We start from the raw sequence: 19,701 nt of genomic DNA on the forward strand, positions 1-19,701 counted from the left end.
TGTGTGGAAGGATGAACAGAAATGTGTGGTGTCCAGGTGTGTGAAGCTGGCAGAGACATGCTACAACAAACCTGCAGTTGTAGTAGCAACGCAGTAGGTATTCAGAGTGGCTGAATTCACATGCATGCCACACTTTTCAGATTTCTCTTCGTGGGGGGGTTAATCCTGTTTCAATTTCCTCCTTCCTAGTGAATTTGTCTGTGTTGCTCTATTGTGCAAAGTTAGAATTTTTTGGTATTTTCCAGATACCTTGGTAACCAAAACTTTATCCTATTTCAATTCTAGAAATAGTTTGTCTGGTAATTTTTTAAGTCTTTATCCCTTCTGTCTATATATGTAATATTGAGCTTACTCGGGTGGGAAGAAGAAATGTAGCAAAACATTACACTTTTGCTTTATCTTCCCTTACCGATAGCCTTCCTGTACAAGTGAAACGCTCAGCACGTCTTAAAGACTACATTTCCCAAAATCCAGCAGGAGGACGTAGGCGCCTCTTCATGTTTTGGCAGTTTCTCACCGATAAAGCTACACGGATATAGAGCCTATCAAGGAGACAGACCACCGGGATTTTTCGTGGTTATCCACGACAAAGCTACGGTATTCAACCTTTTTATTTTGTGGGATTTTCTTTATTAAAAATAACCCCGTGTTTTACTCCTTATGCGACTGATTTGAAGCGCTGCTAGTGACTAAAGGAAAATCCTGACTTCTGTCAGCTAACTAGTTACCCTTCTAGCTAGTTAGCCAGGCAGGCTAATACGCATCGAGTAAAGCTACTCCGAGAAGAGCGGAAAAGACTGACGATAAGTGGCCTGTTTGTTTTTAAAAGCTGCAGTCTCGATGTTCTTTGTGTCGGAGCCGATGTCAGTGCGATTAACACAGCGCAGCTACTTGGAGCAACTGCACTCTTAGTTCCTGCTGTTAGCCAGAAACATCTGAACTACACGTGAGATTTAGATTGATTTAAGGCATATCTGAGCGCCTGCTGGACTAAAACAGCCGCAGCCTTTGTCAAAGCTAACAGAAACGTACGGAAAGCGGTGGCCGGAGCTGGGTAAACAATCAACTTTAGGATTAGCTGTCAGTGTTCAGTTTAGTAAGGGGGTTGTTGGGGTTGCTCTTGTTCAACTGCTAACATGTGATTTCCTGGTAATCCGTGATTTGTTTACCTCTTAAATCTCAAAAGTTTGACCATTGCAGACCTGATTCCGCGTCGCCTTTTGTGTTCTTTGCGTGACGTATGCATGTTATGGCAACAAATGATGCATTAAAAATGAAACCAACTGGTGGGTTTTAGGGGAATTCTGTCTGCATTAGTGATCCAGAGTGTGACTCATGTTGCTTACCGCTATATATCCACAGTCACCGGACAGAAACCTGCATTTCTGATGATCCAACTTTCACAGTGTGAAGATGATATTGCTTAACTTTCATGATGAACTCTCTCTCTCTCTCTCTCTGTGTGTGTGTTTTTGTAGATGCTACTGACTGGGCAGTGACTGGCAGTGTGAGCTGGTTAGTGCTGCTTCACAATGGCCGATGGAAATGATGATGATGTCATCCACCTGGCCAGCTTCAACGTGCACCGGAGCCAAGGTGGGACTCATCACTGACATGCACTGCATCGCGTTTTAGCACATTACATCAAGAAGAAGAAGAAAAAATAGTTGAATGCATGCTTTATGTGTTTCATGCTTTTGTCTGTGGACCTCAGTTATTAGACTTTTAGTTAGTCGTAAATCTTTACTTTCACTAGGCCATTTTAGCAAATGAAGCTCAAAGTTTCCCCCAGAAAACTTGCCAAGCCCGGTGGTTGGGTGTTAGGGCAGTCATTCATCCAGCAGCCCGTCGTGTTTTTGAGTTAAAAAATGTTTAAAGTTGACAAGAAATTTGGAAAATATCACTTGATAATTGTGTGCTATTGGAAGAGTAATACCTGTACACCAACTATAAAGTCTTAAAAAATGCAGACATTTTAAAAAGACATAAATAAATAAGCATTGCCAAGCCTGGTGGGGGCACAGGTATCTGCTCTTCTTTTGAGTAAAGGTAGTTGGTTACGATGAAATGAAAACGAAAGCAATAAATGGGTTTAATAGAAGACGCGTGCTGCTTATTTTAAGGTTCTAATCTGTGAGAGAAAAGTACGGCCCAAAGCATGACGAGTCCAACACCGTGTTTCACAGTGAGGATGGTGTATTCAGGGTGATGTGGGCAAGCTGATTTCTGCCACCCAGGCATTTCTTTTGGAACATATTTGTGTGCTTACAGACACAAATGTTTTTTTTTGTTGGGGTCAAAAATCCATTTCCAGATGGTAAAACATGTTAATGTCCAGTTTTCTATTTTAAGAAACAATCCATCCAAACCAACTGGCATAAATATCTATATATTTGCTGTAAGATTTTGACTGATTTTTGTGTTTATGTTCAGAAATGTGTGGCTGTACATCACTCAATTCCCTTGTAATTGATCAATTATTCCTCAGTTCTTTTGACAGCTATGATCAATAAAGTTAATTATTGTCTCGTAGCGTTTAGTGTGCTATGTTTGCTATTGATCCAGCAGTGTGTGTTTGTGTGCGTGCAGGCTCTCGTTCGGGTCAAAAAGAGTTAATCACCATTTCCGATGACTCGGATGAAGAGCCAGTGACCTTTTTACCCGGCAGTCCGGTTTTAGTCCCAGACGATGGCGATGACGACGACGTTAGCATACTAGAGGTGACTGACATGTCGATCAGATGCTTTATCTCACTTTTTCTTTGATTAATGTTATAGGTTTTTTCTGCTTATGTAGCATTTTCCCTTTGTAGATTTGTTGTGTTTGTAATTTTCTTGCAGGTACCACCTCCGGCACGCAGGAACATAATCCGTCAAGCAGCCAAATGGAGCGGGATCTTGCACAACCCGGGTCAAAGCAGCGAGATGGTCACCGCCGGGGACCCAGACTCCGCTGTTTCTACCTCCAGAGACATCAGGACAAACCAGCAGGCCACACAGACATCGACCGCTGCGCCCTCTGCCCCGACGTTGCACGCACAGCTTCAGCCAAAGCACCACACGTCCGCGCGGCACCGGGACAACACGCCGGCCCATCCCGCCGACACCCCGTCTACCTCTAAGCCGTCTGGGACAGCTACCATTTTTCAGGTTCAGCCGAGCACATCGGGACTCCTCCAGGGCCCCTCGGCGTGCGTACCGCAGCGTCAGAGACATGAAGCTGCAACCGCGGCGTGTTCCTCCACCAAGCCTCAGGAGACGGCGAGTACGTCCGGATTCGTTCTGGGCCCCTCGGTGTGCGTACCGCGGCGTCAGAGACATGAAGCTGCAACCGCGGCCTGTTCCTCCGCCAAGCCTCAAGAGAGGGCGAGTACGTCCGGATTCCTTCTGGGCCCCTCGGCGTGCGTACCGCGGCATCAGCAACATGAAGCTGCCAAGCCTCAGGAGACGGCGAGTAAGAGTGGACGAGCAGCAGTGGACGGTACTCAGGCCAGTACGTCATCTGCGCACGCACGGACTCAGCCTCAGCCGCAGCCGGGCACGTCTGCGCAGCCCAATGTCTTCCAGGTGAGCCTGGTCGTGCTTCCGCAGCCGCCCAGCATCCGGGCGTCGGCGCTCATAACCCAGCCGCAGCAGCGGCCCAAGAACTTTCCGTCGCACAATCAGCCGCAGGGCAATCTGGTGCAGATCGAGCCGCAGCCCCTGGCCCAAGCCCCCGCCCAGACACCTCAGGCCGCGCCCGTCGTCCCTCCCGCGGTTCTAATCGCTGCTGCCCCAGAAAGATTAGGTTCTCCTGAGGCGGGTCACCGAATCATCCTGGGGAGCCAGGCGCCGGCGGAGGCTGTCCCGGATCCCCCGCCGCAGGCCTCTGTGGCAGCGGCGCCCGCCCACGAAGTCCGGCCGGCCAACCCGCTTATGCCCCATGACCGAGGAAGGGCCGCTGGGCTCGTCCTGGCCCCAACTCCAGAGCAGGTAAATCCAGCGCCGGCTCTGGTGGCCGTCCCCCCTGCACCCGAGGCCGTTCCCCAGATAGAGGACGCCAGACCCGGACCCTCAGCGCCGCAGGGCAGACCGGACCAGCAGCCTCACGTTAGAGCCCTCATCACTGGAGTTGTGAGTATCTCACACACTTTGCTCCTCTCCACCCAACAACCATTTAATACCACAAAAGTATTCATGTTCATTAAAGCTGCAGTACGTAGCTTTTACTAAAAGATGATGTTTACAAATTTGTTCAAACTGTCACATTATGAGACAGAAAATGTGTCCCTGGTGTAAGGAAAGATACATGTGAGAAAGTCGTGGAGTTAATTGTAATCACAATTGTTTTTTCATATTTCAAATAAATATCTTCCTGTTAAAATGGTCCAGTCAAAGTACAAATCCAAAAGCCAACGGACAATCTGAGGTGAGACGTGAACATAGAGGCTCGCCATTCAAATTAGAATGAATGGTAGAGATTTGCTTGAAGGGATATATGCTAAATTTCCCCATATTTGATGAAGAAATGCTTGGCCACAGCATGACTCCACCGCCACCGTGCTTTACAGTGGGGACAGTGTGTTCACCGTGACGTCATTGTTTCCTCACATTGTAGCTGGATTTATATTGAGATTAAATCGCACACAGCTGGACTTTATTTAATGATCAGGCAACATCTGAAGGCAGATTTTATTTTTTATTTTTTCATTCTTTTAGGGGATCAGAATAAATGGTAATGAATACCATGTTTAAGATTTTTCTTTTTCTTTCAGAAGTTGAACTTTATGCGTAATTTTTCTTTCAAATCCACATCTCTGCACTGCTTTGACCAGGACCGTCACCTAACGTCTGTTTCTCCGTCTCTCCTCCAGCTGGATCTACTCCCAGACGTCCAGGAAGCGTATGTAGCAGAACTGATCCTGAGGAATAATGTGAAAGACTTGAATGTGTAAGAAGCATTTACTTTCCTATTGTGGAAATAATGGATACACATTTGTGAGAATTCGCCTCTACGTTTTTTTTTAACCCTGATGTGAAATAATTTAAACTCTGCGTCGTTCTGTGTGGCAGGATCTGCAACCTGCTGCTGGAGAATCCAGAGTATCCGAGGAGGGAGGCGGCTGCGGCCACAGCCGCTCCCACCAGCATCCTGCTGGAGTCAGGAGACGTGCAGGTGGAGGTGGGTGCTGCTCTGCTAGTCCTCCCCTCCAGAAGGTTCCACTTCGTGCGGGATTTCAGTCGCTGAACTCAAAAATCAGAACCTATGTTCCAGAAAACCGATTGGTGGTTCGGTTCTGCTGTCTGATTTTGGCATCAGCCGATAGGAATAGCTCTGCACCCTGCATTGTCTTACAAAAAGAATGAACAAATAAAACCAAAATAAACTATAAAGAACATTCATGTTGTCTTTAAAAGAATATTAAAAAATGAAATGAATAATTAAGGTGCTGATGTCTTAAACAGTAATTCTAAAAATAAACCAAGAAAAGAAAAATAAATTGTAAAGGTGACGCTGTCTTAAAAAATAATAATAGTAATTTTAAAAAGTCAAGAAAAATAAATAATAATGTAAAGTACTGCTGTCTTTTACAAAAGTAAATAATAAAACAGCTGGTACCTTAAAAATAGTACAATAAAATGAATTAATAAGAAATAAAATAATAATTATAAAAGGTACTGCTGTTGTTTAGTCCATCGTGTGCAGAAGCTGTCCCAGATTACAGCATTCCCTCTGAATCCTACAATGTACAAATTAATTAGGTTTTTATTAAGAAAATAGTTTTTCCAAAGCTTTTGCTATTTAGGGTCATTTTCAGCACCTTCCAACCTGGTAAAGAAAAATAAATGTTCTCTTGCAGTACGATTTAGAAAAATCCAAACTTTACTTTAAGTACAGTGCGGGAAATGCACTATAAAGGAAAAATCGCTCAGCCCACTTGTTTTCCTTGAGTTTGTTTGTGCGTCAGTGACTTATCTGAGAATAAAGGACGCGTGTTTTTTATTCTTTCAGGTGACTGAGGACCTGTTTGACTATGCCAAGCTGAGCACGGTGGGGCCCATGGTAATCATGCAGGCTGCCGACTTGCTGATGGCAGACTTCAGGATGCTCAGCTGTCAGGACATCAAATGGGCCCTGAACGCCCTGAAGGGACACTATGCAATCACACGCAAGGTACCGCTGCTGCTCTATGACAGCACGAATCTCAGAAATGCAGTCTTCCTTTCTACCTCGCCTGTAGCCTGTCTCATCTCCATTACATGGGGTTTTTATTTTTGATCAGGCCTTATGTGAAGCTCTGAAGAAGTGGCAGGAATCCGGCGACCCGTCCGGAAAGAGACGACGGAGCAGGACCTCGTCGGAGCGCTGCTACATCGATTTTCATTTTGAGCACGGTAAGGATAATCGTTTTTACATTCTTTCTTGCCGATAAATAAGTCACAACACGAACTGGAAACCAGGTTCTCAGTTTGACGAGCATCCTGTTTGCACACCAGGTTCTTACAGGTTGGACAGAAGGATGTATTTTTTGGAGAACGACCGACGCTACTGCAGGACGTACAACAATCTGGAAGGTTCTGTCCAAAAGGAGCTGTCGTTCTATCAGCAGAAGACCAAGGAGTGGGCAGAGGTACACAAACTTGTTTTCTGAACTATTAATGGTGCTTCATCTCTTTTCATGTTAAGCTTTTTTTAAACAGCAGGTTTTGTTTTTTTTGCCAGATTTTATTTTTATCTTTCATGGTCTATTGCTGCTATAAAGACCATCAGTGACATAAAAGCCCTAAGTAAAGAGTCTATGATGGGGTTCCACAAGGTTCAGTTCTTGGCCCTTTTTCTTTTTTTACTTGTTGTACTTTAGTTTATGGCACATTTTACGCAGTATTTTGGCTACAAAGCTTTCAGTTGTACAACAGAATTGATCAAATTGCTTAATATAGGTGTCCCTGCTAATAATAATAATAATCCATCTCTGTCTCCAGCACGAAGACTTCCTCCTTGCTCTGCAGGTCAACGAAGATGAATATAAGAAGGTATGAACCACATATTTTAGCTCAACTGATTTTATTTGCTACAACCTAGTGCTGCATTTGACCAAACAGTTCCTGGTTGCTTTACTGTCGTTACTCTATTTTGTGTGACAAAGTTACTGCCGAGTTTAGTATGTGTGTGTTTGTTTCAGATACAGGACGCCACGTCTCAAACGTTCTGTTACTTTGAAACAACGAAGTGAGGAAAAAGACGACCTCGGTTTTCAGAGTCACAAAGTTCAACAGGACACATTTTTAAACAAGATTACTTTCATGCCTCTGTTTTGCGCTTCCCTGATTTCCAAGAATAGCTAAATGAACCCAATCAAAAGTTACGTTATAACCAAGCTGCCGAACGTTCTTATCGTTCTCAAAGCAAATGAGGTACAGATAAATTCTCCAGTCGTCGTGAAGCCACTTCTCGGGATAAGTGGGTTTTCTCATTTAAAAGCTAAACACCGTTAAAAAAAATGTTCGCCGTTACCACAGGAGCACAGCTCAGTATCCAGCTTAACAGTGTTCAGCACCTGTTGGGGAAAAATACTTGAATAAAGTGTAAATTGGAAACAACATCCTACAATAGCTCCTATATCTGTAACTCTGTCAAATTATTATTTTGGATGTTGGCCTGTCTCATTTTATTCTTAAAAAATTAATTGAAAAGAAAGTTTGATCTCAAATATTTCGTCTTGTTTTTCCATCAGGATGTTGTCGAGCGCTGGAGCTTGGCGACTTGTGTTGGTAAACGTGGGCTTGTTTTCTGCACAGGACGGTCAGCTGATCGAGTGCGGCTGCTGCTACGGGGAGTTTGCCTTTGAGAAGATGACGCAGTGCTCGGACGGACACCTGTTCTGCAAGGAGTGCCTGGTTAAATACGCTCAGGAGGCCGTTTTTGGCTCCGGCAAGGTACTCTGGTTTCAGTAGAACATGACAACATCTCTACGGCCTTGAAGTGTCTCGCATTTTCTTATGCTGCAGTCAGAAATTTCAGGATATTTTAAGATTTTGTGTGTCTTACTAAAACAAAAATGATGTGAAAGTGACTGTACTTCTTGTTAAATTTGTGTTCGGCTTCTGCAACAGTAGGAGTTTTGGGACCACATTGAAGGATTTTATTTTTAATTACGAAAAAAAGTTGTGGAAATACGAGAGTTAAGTCATCGTAAAGCAAGAATAAAGTCGCGGGAGGGCAGGACTAAAGTTGTTGTAAGGCGAGAATAAAGTTGTAAGAATAATAGATTGAAGTAGTAATTTTACATTGGCTCACCATGACCACACCACCCCTTGTGTAGAAACATGGTGGTGGCAGAATCATGCTGTGGGGAATTTTATCGGCTGTTGGTTGGAACTAAAAAACAGGGGAATCCTGGAAACAACACGTTGTAGATGTATTGCAAAGAAAAATGTGCAAAAGTGATAGACTTCCTCCAAGGTATTGGAAGAGGTTGAATACAAATGCGTGCCACACTTTTCAGATTTTTCTTGAGGGAAAAACATGAAATCCAGTTTTTCTTTGTTATTCCACTTCATTTTAAAGTAATTTTTTTTTTTTTTTTTTTTTTTAAGTTCAAGGGTTGTGAATACTTGTAGTCGCCACGGTAACAGTTTACTTTCTTAATGAAATGCATGTGGAGAGCTATGGGACCCGGGAGATAAATCGCAGCTTCGTAACAGCTGGAAGGTGTCGCTCGCCGTGACGACAGGAGTGTGTATTTTTTGTGTTTTAGTCGGAGCTGAGCTGCATGGAGGACGGCTGCCCGTGCTCCTACCCCATGTGCGAGCTGCAGAAGGTCCTCCCCGACAACATCCTGTGCAAATACAACGAGAGGCAGGCGGAGGAGGCGGTGGCGGCCACCTGCGCCGACGAGTTAGTGAGGTGAGGCGCGGCGCAACGCGGCCGGACCCCGAAGAAGGAACTGCGACAAATGCGTCTGTTTTCTCACTGTTTTCTCTCTCTGTTCTTCTCGGCTCTCGCAGGTGTCCGTTTTGTAACTTCCCGGCCTTGTTGGACAAAAACATGTCTCTGTTTAGCTGTCCCAACCCGCGCTGCCGCAAGGTCAGTCCACCCGCCTTTCCCTCAAAATCAAAGTCCAGACTCTGATTCTAGCCGTCATAAATTACACCGCATCAATCTCCTCGGTGCCTCGGTCCAATCAAAGCGAGAGTGACTGCTGGAGGGGAGAAACGGTTCCCCTCTCTTCCTTTGTTTTTGTTGTTGTTGTTTTTTTTATCTCTGCGTCTCCTCCTTCTATCTCAGGAATGCAAGAAGTGTGTGTGGGTGTGTGTGGGTGTGTGTGTGTGGGGCTTTTTGTCCGGTGAGGTTATCACAGGAATTCCAGTGTGAAATGCTTTAGTGTTGGTGAGAAAGAAAGTGACAGAAACTCACAAATATGCCGCCAGTTGTCATTCTTGCGACATAATCACAGCCCTGGTGTTTTGCTCTCGGTTAGTCCTTGGCTTTCTGCTGGTGGGAATGTCCCACAGTTACATCTCCTCCACAAACTCTGATCTCTGTTATTGAATAAGAAAACATCGTTCGCTTCTGACCTAAAAGTGTGTATTTTTTACCTGCTGACGATGTGCTAAAAGGGCAAGGCTAGCTAATAACTACTTACTTTTTGTTTTTTTCAAATAATTGTTAGTTACGCAAGTTTTTTTTTGTCATACCACTTACACGTTTTCACCTTTTGACTTGTTAGATTGTCCAAATTCAGTGTTTTACGTCATAAACCAGCAGAAACTCGTCATAATTGTTACATAATGGTGTTCGAACTCGTCCCCCTTTCCTCTGATCCCAACAATAAAATTCCGTCAGATGTTGATAATAGTCAGTCCACCTGTGTGTGATTTAGTCTCTGTTCTGTGAAGGCCTCAGAGGTCTGTTAGAGAACAAACTGGACTTTTTTTTTTATTATTATTTTTTTAGGGCTGAAACGATTAATTGTGATTAATCAATTATTGATATAATTGTCAAATATTTTAGCAATCAATTAATCATCAAGCGACTCAAAAAAGGTTGTTTATTTTTGGAAGAACATTCTCAGAGCAGTAATTGAGCCAAAACTACAACAAATATAAACATTTTTCATTTAAGATTAAAAAAACGAAGACTTTTTAAAAATGTAAATATGTTACCCAGAACACCTGAGGCGGTGGAATATATGGAGTGCTATGTTATTACATTTTAGGCATGAATATATTTAAAAAAAATTTTTTAGAAAGGAATTGTTTGTTCATTTGCATCTTTTACTGTATTTCTAATATATTTATATCCAATTGTTTGATTACTAAAATATTTGATAGTTGCAGCTCTGCTGTTTTTTTTTTTTTTTCCTACTAGCTTGGATTAAAACTTAATCATATGTTAGGATGAACTAGATCTTAATCCAGTGGAGAGTCTGGGGTGAAATGTTGCCGTTTACAGTCTGACTGAGTTGGAGCTACAGAGGGGAAAAAAAAAAAGAACAGACTCAGATTCTAATCCAGACACGTTAATCTGGTTGAGACGCGTTGTACAAAGGCCTGCGGGCGGTTCTGCAGCAGCGCACCTCCGGTATCACGAGTTGTTTCCATAGGAACGTCCCCAGGGGATCCGAGGTGAAACCGAAATTATCCGACTTCTTAGTTTCCCTTTTGCTTTTTTCCCGCCTTGAACGATTCTGACATTTAGTTGCAGCTGCGTATGTTTGTAGAACAACAATCAGGATCCGTGCAGGAAGAAGTTATCTGCGGCGTTTACAGTAATCGGCCTCTAGGTGGAGCCAGAGGTTCACTGATTCTCCTGCACAAGTTGGGTTTCCTGCCCTGCTTGCTCACTCCTGATCCAGAGCAGAAGAAGTTCGGCAGACTTCTTCTTCTTTGGTTCTGATTCATCGCTAATTAGCATGCCTGAACAGATCCCAGCAGCTGGGATGGGCTCAGAGGGAACTGCGTGCTCTATCCGTTTTAGGTTTTGTTTTTGTTTTTTTGTTCCTTCTTGGCAGGAAGCTCTGGCCTGGTAAAATGGATTTCTTCTTTGTTGTGTGTAAAAACATGAGGGTGTGTTTTGTTGTTTGCTTCACACACACATAAACACCTGGAGTCCGTTAAACAGATGCAGGGACCGGTTCCAGGAAGCCGTTGGTCCGTCGTGGCCAAACAGCTCTCCCTCCAGGGTGGGGCGTCGTTATGTAACTAACACACTTCTGTTAAGCCCCGCCCATCCAGCCGCCCCCCCCATTGGGCAACTCTCCTTCTCTGGTTTCTTACTGGTTGGGGAAGCTGCTAACATCGTTTTGAAACGATCCGGCTCTGTTTTGACCCAGATTCTCGTGTGTGTGTGTGTGTGTGTGTGTGTGTGTGTGTGTTTGTGTTTGTGGGGTGGGGGGTCCTGCATGTGTTAATCCGATCCACATGTGTCTGGGCCTTTTTATTTGCTGTCAGAACCACCAACACAAACGTGTGGAACTTTGCAGAACTTTTTCTTTTTAATGCATAATTTACACTTAACTGTGTGCATAATTGTCATAATGAATCATTTAATCCCATGATAAATTAAAAGGAGCTCAATAATTTCTATTTGCCTGATGTGTTGTTTTCCTCTTTCCTCTCGCTCTTTCTGTCAAAAACAGGATAACAAAAGTCTTCGGATCTCATCGAGCAAAATAGTCCTTTAATTGAAGGACTATTTTGCTTACGGAGACTCCATAATTCATTTTATTTGTTTATGTTTAGCAGACATTTAAAATGATGCTGCTAAATAGTTGTTAGAAATTAAAGTTTGGAAGTGTTTTCTTGTATTATTTTGCCTTTTACTTGAAAACGGTCTCAAAGCCACAATATAATCATTTATGGCAATAACTTCTGGGGCAATTTATTGTCCACCATCACAATAATTGTGAAGCAGAGGCAGTTTTGGAGGTCAGAATTACTCCTCAAGTGTGTTTAACGAGGTGTGAATGCTTTTATAAAGCACTTTGACGCTCTTTGCTTCTCGTTCAGTCTCCAGCGCCACTGCCTCCGTCTTGTCGTGTTTTCTTAATTTCCTTCCTTCCTCCTTCAGCAATTAAACGCTCACCTCTGCACAGCCTCAATGGCCCCGTCTCAATCAGGAGCGCCGCAGACGGCCTGCACTGCCTTATAAGGGCTGCTGCAGCACCACAGAGCAGCAGCATGGGAGGGGAGAAAAGATATGAATGAAACCGGGCGTGGGGAGGGGCAGAGCTGAGGGAGAGGAGAGGCGAGTTGGAGCAAGTAGTAAAAGAAGGCGAGGCTTGTTAAAAGTGCAGGGTTAATTGTTGTTGTTTTTTTAAGCAAATGTGTGGTTTACCTCTGGCACACCTTTAGTCTGGTACAGGTGAAACGCTCCGGGGTTGACGAAGCCACGCCCCTTTAAGGTCGGACCCTGACGTCGTTATTTTTAGCCGCGCTATAAGAGCTCAGGTGTCTTCCTGCTTTTCAGTCGCATGCTTTCACTCTCTTGTGCTGCTCTTCTTCTCGCTCTCTGTAAACCACTAGGGGGCGATCTTTCTCCACTCCATCTCACTGTTTTTCTTTCCTCCCCTCCTCTAGCTCTTCTGCCCCTCTTTGTTTGATCCGAGGTTTTTTTTTTCTCTCCTCTTCTCTCTGCTGCAGACCGGTTCCTGTTTCCTCCCTTTTTTTGTGTCTTCGTCGTCTTTCTCCTTCTGCAAACTCTAACAATAATCCAGTTCCTCACCCTTTGGCTGAACCTGCACGCCGCACAGCCGTGTCAGGAAAAATACCGTTGGCGCAAATAAGAAGCAGATTTGTGCAGACGTGCGTGCTCAGACAGTGATTAAAGGATGCAGAACTTAGGCGTGACCGCCTCCCCTTCGCAAAGGTCAGATTGGATCTTGCCGCGCCGCATCAGCTGTCGTTCGCCGCGCTCTTCAATATTAGATGAGCGACTCAAATATTTATTGCAGCACCACTTAGCTAAGGGTTAGCAAGGCGAGGGGAACCATCCGAGCCGGTCCGAGGCGTGCACGTGTCTCGGGGGGCCCCTCGGCGAGACAAAGCAGGCCGGAGGATGGAGTTCGTCCTTGTTCCTAGGCAACCGAGCATCCTGCAGCCGCAGACAGATGTTTGCGGCAATAAAAAGAAGAAAGAAAAAAAGCTGCACCTACATGTCTGCGAATGGGGCGTGTGCTGCAGTGGCCACGGCAGCAGCATACAGAGCAGATGATAAAGGGCGGGGGGTGTTGCTCTTAATGCAGTGCGCCTCTGGTTTGGCGTGGATTTGGAAGATGTCAGAGAAGATGGATGACATGTGGTGTGGAACTGCAGGTTTTAGCAACAGTTACCAAGGTGACGGTGTGGAAGGAGAAGAAAAATACAGATTTCTATTTGACCTGAAAATTGCACGGCGGGATTTCTTTTCAGCTGATAGCTCAGCAAAGATGTTGAAGGAATTTGGTAAACCTTTCTACCCACATGCAAACAAGCTGTCAAAGTGAAACACGGCAGTGGCAGCGTCATCCTGATGGGGGGGCTTGTCTTCAGCAGGGGTACGGATATAGTTGGACAATAAATCAATAACAATATCTGTTGATATCGATAGATAAATATATCTAGATGTAGAATATTCAACAATTTCACAAAGTCCGATCCTCTGCCTACATTCTAGGAGATGTAGGCAGAGGAAAGGCTTTAACCTCGCAAACTCTCAAGGCTAGCTAAGCACGGTTAGTGGCATCGACTAACTCACTCACTCTTTGGTTACCTAGCAGCAACCTGTTGAGTAACCAATCAGTAATTATCTATATCAACTCATATTGAGTAGAAGAATATATGGTTTAGCAATATATGCTGGGTTCAGCCTCCAGCAGGACAACAGCCATGAAGACACCACTAGGGCTACAATGGATCGAAGCATTTTCATCTGGTAGAATGGCCCAGTCAAAGTCCAGACCTAAATCTTCTTGAAAAGTGATGTTCAAAGATTCTCTCTGTCCAGTCTGACTCTCTTCAGATGTTTTCACAGAATGAAACCTCCTGACTTGCTGCTTTAGTCGCAGCTTCTGATTGTTTCTTTGTTTATCTGGATGCCCATTAGACGTTGCCGTGACGACGGCTACTCTTCCTGCAATGCACAGCATTACGAGAAACGACAACAAAAAAGCACTCATTACAAAAGCAGTTACACACACTTAGTATAACATTAGTAACGCGACATATTATTCCATAAGTGTCCAATTTAAACACATTTTAATAAAATCTCTGGCAGTTGATGTAATTAAAACCAGATGATGGACAGGATTTCTATGCTCTCGTTCCTCTAAATGTGACAGATTTTCATCCGGTCTTCCTGTTGTATGCCGGAGGAGTAAAACAACCTGTTGAAGCAACCTGTGCCTTGTGTTAAATGTGTGCCAAGTGTGGCAAACATTTGGGATCTTAGATACAGTTTCCAAAAATAAAAAGCTTAAACTGGCAAAATCAGCCTTATTTTTAACATACGGCCAACCCAATGCTCTGTGCATGCTGAGATTATTTATGTGGAACAATTCAGTGCAAGACGCCCTATATTGGATGTCTTGTAATTTGGTTAGATGTTCTTCTCTCTCTGATTTCTCGCCATTCTCATCTGACTTTGCTTTTTGTTGCCGTTTGTTTTTCCTTTAGGAGAGCTGCAGGAAGTGTCATGTCCAGTGGAAGCAGCATGTGGGAAAAACCTGCGAGCAGGTTCTGGAGAGAGACGAGATCCGCATGAGAGTTCTGTTGTAAGTTCCTTCTGAAATCTGCTTATTGTGGCCATTCTGTTAGGAGAACCTGCATTCATCAGCGTTTGACTTGATGGAAACCAAACGCCTCTGATACAAACTTTTTACTCGTCTAGATGTTTTGTTTTTCCACCCATTTTGACACTTTGTGCACATTTGGATTTGAGTCCCTGCTCGTTTTCCCGTCTGCCACCCCTCTCTGGCAGGAGAGGATGCTGGGTAAACAATATCAGTTTCCCGGACGACGCTCCGGGAAGCAGCCGTGTCGGTGGGCCAGCTGCTTCCTTTCGACCCAGCAGGCTCAGAGGCGCCACTTCCTGTTTTCGGAGCAGCTTTACTTCCTGGTGCCGAAAGACACAGGAAGAGATCTGGTAGATGAATCAGTCGTCCTGTTGTTGTAACGGGACGAAACCAGTCGGCTAAGTGCTTTTGCACTTTCCCACAAGCGTGGAAGTCTTAAAAAGTCTGCAACTTCAAGCGTCTAAAATTAAGGCCTTAAAATGTCTAAAATAATTTTTTTGTCCCTGGTTTTTCCTCATACATTCCATGTAGAAAAGTCTTGGAAACTTTTCTGTCAGGCAAAAGTTTGAGTCGCACACAGGCGTCTTGATTACGTTCTGTAATCCGAAGCGGTTGAGGCTACCGCTAACCTGCTGCTAATAAGCCCTTGTTAGCTAGCTAGCTAGATTTTTTGTGTGTCCATGATTGGTAAATGTACCACCAGTTGTCCGAACAACGTTGGACTTTGCCATTGGCTAAATGCTGTTGCCAACTTGTACGATGCTACAAAGCTTCTGGGCAACAAACGTTTGGCACTACTGTATTAAATATGCAACTATTTTTTGTACACATTCGTTGTGATTCAGGTCCTAAATTTCATTCAGAATGGACTTTTAAAAAGTCTTAAGTTTGTGTACATGTATAAATAAGGCCTAAGGTCTTAAATTCATTAGAAAATATGCAAGTTGGCCTTAAATATTTTTCTTACAGATCTTAAATTTTGTTGCAGCAAAACTATTCAACCTCCTACCTTCTTTGTAGTTTTTCTGTCAGACAAAAATTTGAGTCGCACACAAACATCTTTCTTAGGTTTTGTGACTCGAGGTGGTTCATGCTAACCAGCTGCTAATAAAGCTTTGCTAGCCAGTGTAAATTATAGCCGGTTGACTGAACAATGTTCATCCTATCCACTGGCTCACTTTTATTGCTAATGCTACGTGCGTTTTAGGCAAAAGATGAAGATTGGCGCTGCCATGTAAAATATGTGATTTTTTTTCCCCCCTACGTTTTGTGTTGTGATCCAGGTCTTAAATTTCATTCATAAACTTATTAAAAAGTCTTAAATTTGAGTTGGTGACACCTGCATGAACGCTGCTTCATTATTGTGAAGTAAAAACCACGAGTGGTTGCAGACGGTGTGTTGAAACGACCTTTCCTGATCTCGTATATTGCTGCGTAAACCGTCACCATGTCGGCGTTCTGACCGCAGCGAGGAGCGGATGACGGCGGCGCGGGTCAGGAAGTGCGTGAAGTGCGGGACGGGCCTGGTGAAGTCGGAGGGCTGCAACCGGATGTCGTGCCGCTGCGGCAGCTTCATGTGCTACCTGTGCCGGGAGCCCATCACGGGCTACAACCACTTCTGCCAGCACGCCCGCTCCCCCGGCGCCCCCTGCAGGCACTGTCGCAAATGCTCGCTGTGGACCGACCCCACGGTGAGTCTGAACACTCACACCGTTTTATTTTTTGTTAGCCTGGTATCCATCTCCTCGCCACCCACAGTGCACCTTGGCTGCAGCTTCTCTGGCAACCAGAAGCATCATTTAGCTCCCAGCCGGCCGATGAGCTGGCACAGAGCTCGCCGTGGCAACGAAGCCAAACGACGGGATTAAAAGTCTGGCCTGTAAAGATACGCTGGAGGGAGGCGGCTGACCTCTTACCTTCACCAAACGGAAGCCAGATAATCTCTGAAAACAAAAACTAGATTGAATATATATGTATATTTATATGTATATTTTTCCATCCATTTGTTGGAAGCTCTGAAATTCGCTTTTGTCATTTTTCAGGTTTAAATTGTTACAGAAAAAAAAGAAAACTGAGAAATGAAAAGAATGTTTCATTTCTTTTGTTTCCAGACTTTTTGTTATTTTTATTTTCTAAAGATCAGTGATGAGAAAGATCTTACCAATTTTTTTGCAACATTTTTTATTCCCTTTCTTAGATATTTATTTCCACCTTTTTTTTTTTTTATTTACTCATGATTTATCCAATGCATTTGCTTATTTTGTTTTTATCCCTTTGCGGCGCTTTGACAGCATCCTTGACCTTTAATCGGCCAAATTACACCCTGATTTTAACGTCTCCCTGCCGAAACGTTTTTAAGATGCGAAAGCCACAGATATTTCCTGGTTTTTTCTTTTGGACTCAAACCTCTTTCTATCAGAGTTTCAGGCTGGAGCTGCTCCTCTGGGTCTGGTTAAAATGCCGGAGCTCTGAAACTGTTGTGAAACTTTACAGTTCACAACAGTGAGCACAAACCGAGACAGATCGCACAAACAAGCTTTTGTTTGCGCGATCTGTCTTCAGTGTTGCGTAACCCAGTCCATTTATGGCTAATCTTTTTAGTTGCAGCTGAAGTAAATTAGCTGAAATAGCTCTTTAATGCTCTTCCACATCGGCTGCCGTTTAAATTATGTTGTCTCACAAATCGTCGAGCGCACACACAGAGAGAGAGAGACCGACTGACATTCTAGCAGCTTCAACCGGAAACCTTTTTTTTTGTTGTTGTTGTTTTTATGCTGAAAATCTAGAAATTTGAGCCCAGGCGTCGTTACGTCGGCATGACGACGTGTAGGAACTCCAGACTTCACGCTCTTGTTTTGGTTGAACGTCGTGATTATTTTTATTTTTATTTTATCATAAGGTCATAAGGGTGGAACGTGGAAGCTGCTGAAGCAGGTTTGACATGAATCTCTTTCTCTTTTGTTTCTGCAGCAAGACGACGAGCGAATCATCCAGGAGATCCAGAAGGAGGGCGAAGCTGAGCTGAGCAAGAAGTGTACAGGTCAGTCAGCGCGGCGGGTTCTCTCGACTTCGCATCTCTGTTTTCTGAAAGACGGCAGAGAAAAGATCCGGACCCCCAGGATGTTTTAATCCGACATCTGAATGAATTAGGGTTTCGCCGAAAAGTTCGTTTATGTTAGTAAGTTGGAAAAGTGAAACTCATCATTAAATTTGTTATGCTACAAAAGAAGGACCAGCGCTAAAGAAGCTGGTAAACGTTATTCAGATGTATTGATAGAAAGTTGAGAGGAAGGAAAAAGTTTTACAAGTGCTCAAGCAGCAGTGATCACGTTGGGGTTGAGAGAAATTGTAAGAAATAGTTGTCTGTCCATCTGTCATAAATCTATTCATCTGTTTATTCATCCAGCCATCACTCCGTATGAATCTCTTATTTTCTTCTTCTTCTGTCAGATAATTCAGGGAAGCGGGTCGGCCCGCCTCCTGAGGCCATCAAAGACTCTAAACGGCCCCGTGTGGGTCCGCCCCCGGAGAACCCCCCACATCCCAACGCCCCGCCTGCAGCCCCCCACGGACCCCAGGCGGTCCAGGCCCCCCTGTTTGTCCCCCCTCGCGCCCACTACCACCCGCCGGTGCCGCAGGGCCGGATCTACCACCCCATCATCATCCCGCGGTTGCCCCCGGCGCCCTACGTGCCCCCGCTGCAGCACGTGCCCCCCCTGAACAATAACAACAACAACAACCAGCACAACCACAACCCGCCCTTCAACATGGACATGCCCATGCATTACGGACCCCCGCCACACTACTACAGACGCTACTGACAGCGCGGTGAGTCGCCGCCCCGACCCGACTGCGACGTCACAGCCAGGTTTCCTCTCCGCGTAACAAACACTGAGATCAGAACTGCATTAAAGACGCAGCTCTGCCCTCTTTTTAATTTGCCTTCTGCTGACTTCTGTTATTCAAGAGGATGTTCCCTTTTTACTTTTACTTTTTACTCTCTTTGTCTCTCTTTACAGAACCGAACCGACGGACCGCTGAGGCAATTTCTGTCCGGTTTCTACAGATATTTTTGAGTAATAAAATTGTATAGAAGTGCAAAACGACAACAACAAAAGAAATACGTTGAATTCCCTTCTGTATTTTTGTCTAACAGGTATGAATTTTCTAATAATAAAGTTTTCTTCACGATGCCTCAGAATTCCGCCTCCGGCCTCGTCTCGCGCAGGAGGGGAAAAAAAAACGGGCTGAGTCACGATAACCGAGCCCAGAGGGGGTGGGGGGGCTCTCCTCCAATCGCAGCGTCGGCGCTGGCGTCGCGACGTTTTCTCAGAGAGCCGAGTTCAGCCGAGTGTGTCTGTGAGTGTGACGGATCACTCGGCCGCACGCCGCCTCCGGTGCCATCATGGAGGCCGCCGCCACTGCTGCTGCTAACAGGAAGGACGGTGAACCTCCGCTGCAGCCCTGGGCTCCAAAGGCTGTTAGTCACGGATTGCATGAGAAAGAGGAGGAGGAGGTTCTTTTTCTTTCTTTTTTTTTTTTTTTTTTTGCTGCTGTTTGGGTTTTATTTATGCGTGAGCCAGAATTGGATTTTAATGAGATTATTCGTCTCTAAGCAGCAGCCAAGTGAAAATGGCTCCAGCGATCTGCGCTGCGTTTAGAGCAGACGCCAAAAGAGCGCAGGGAGGGGCCAAGGAGAAATGCTGCACCGCTTATAATCAGTTTTCTACCCTCAAGTCACACGGTAACCTCATGGCCCCGACCTTTGACCCATCCATGCAGGTCATCATCCGGGGACATATGAACGTCTCCTCCTGTTTGGAAGAAAACCCTAAACCAGCTTTTAGCCAGTAACTAAACTCATTTTCTATTTGGGGAATCTTTATTTTTTTTTTTTTTTTGCAAAATTAAAATTGAAGGGGAAAAAAATTTATAAAAAATATAAAAAG

The 19,701-nt window shown here is 44.6% G+C and overlaps 1 protein-coding gene across 1 annotated transcript; it reads left to right on the forward strand.

Moving 5' to 3' along the window:
• The first annotated feature begins 443 nt into the window (after positions 1-443).
• rnf216 (ring finger protein 216) lies at positions 444-18,953 on the forward strand. Its single transcript, XM_028042433.1, has 17 exons — positions 444-597; positions 1,479-1,596; positions 2,590-2,720; positions 2,841-4,112; positions 4,853-4,929; positions 5,052-5,160; positions 5,992-6,153; positions 6,263-6,374; positions 6,477-6,610; positions 6,963-7,013; positions 7,779-7,916; positions 8,738-8,886; positions 8,988-9,066; positions 14,634-14,731; positions 16,221-16,443; positions 17,723-17,792; positions 18,203-18,953. The coding sequence occupies exons 2-17, from the start codon at positions 1,533-1,535 to the stop codon at positions 18,571-18,573; spliced, it is 3,240 nt and encodes a 1,079-aa protein (XP_027898234.1). The 5' UTR covers positions 444-597; positions 1,479-1,532; the 3' UTR covers positions 18,574-18,953.
• Positions 18,954-19,701: the final 748 nt, after the last annotated feature.

Source organism: Xiphophorus couchianus, chromosome 16 (assembly GCF_001444195.1).
Source record: "Xiphophorus couchianus chromosome 16, X_couchianus-1.0, whole genome shotgun sequence".
Lineage (NCBI taxonomy): Eukaryota > Metazoa > Chordata > Actinopteri > Cyprinodontiformes > Poeciliidae > Xiphophorus > Xiphophorus couchianus.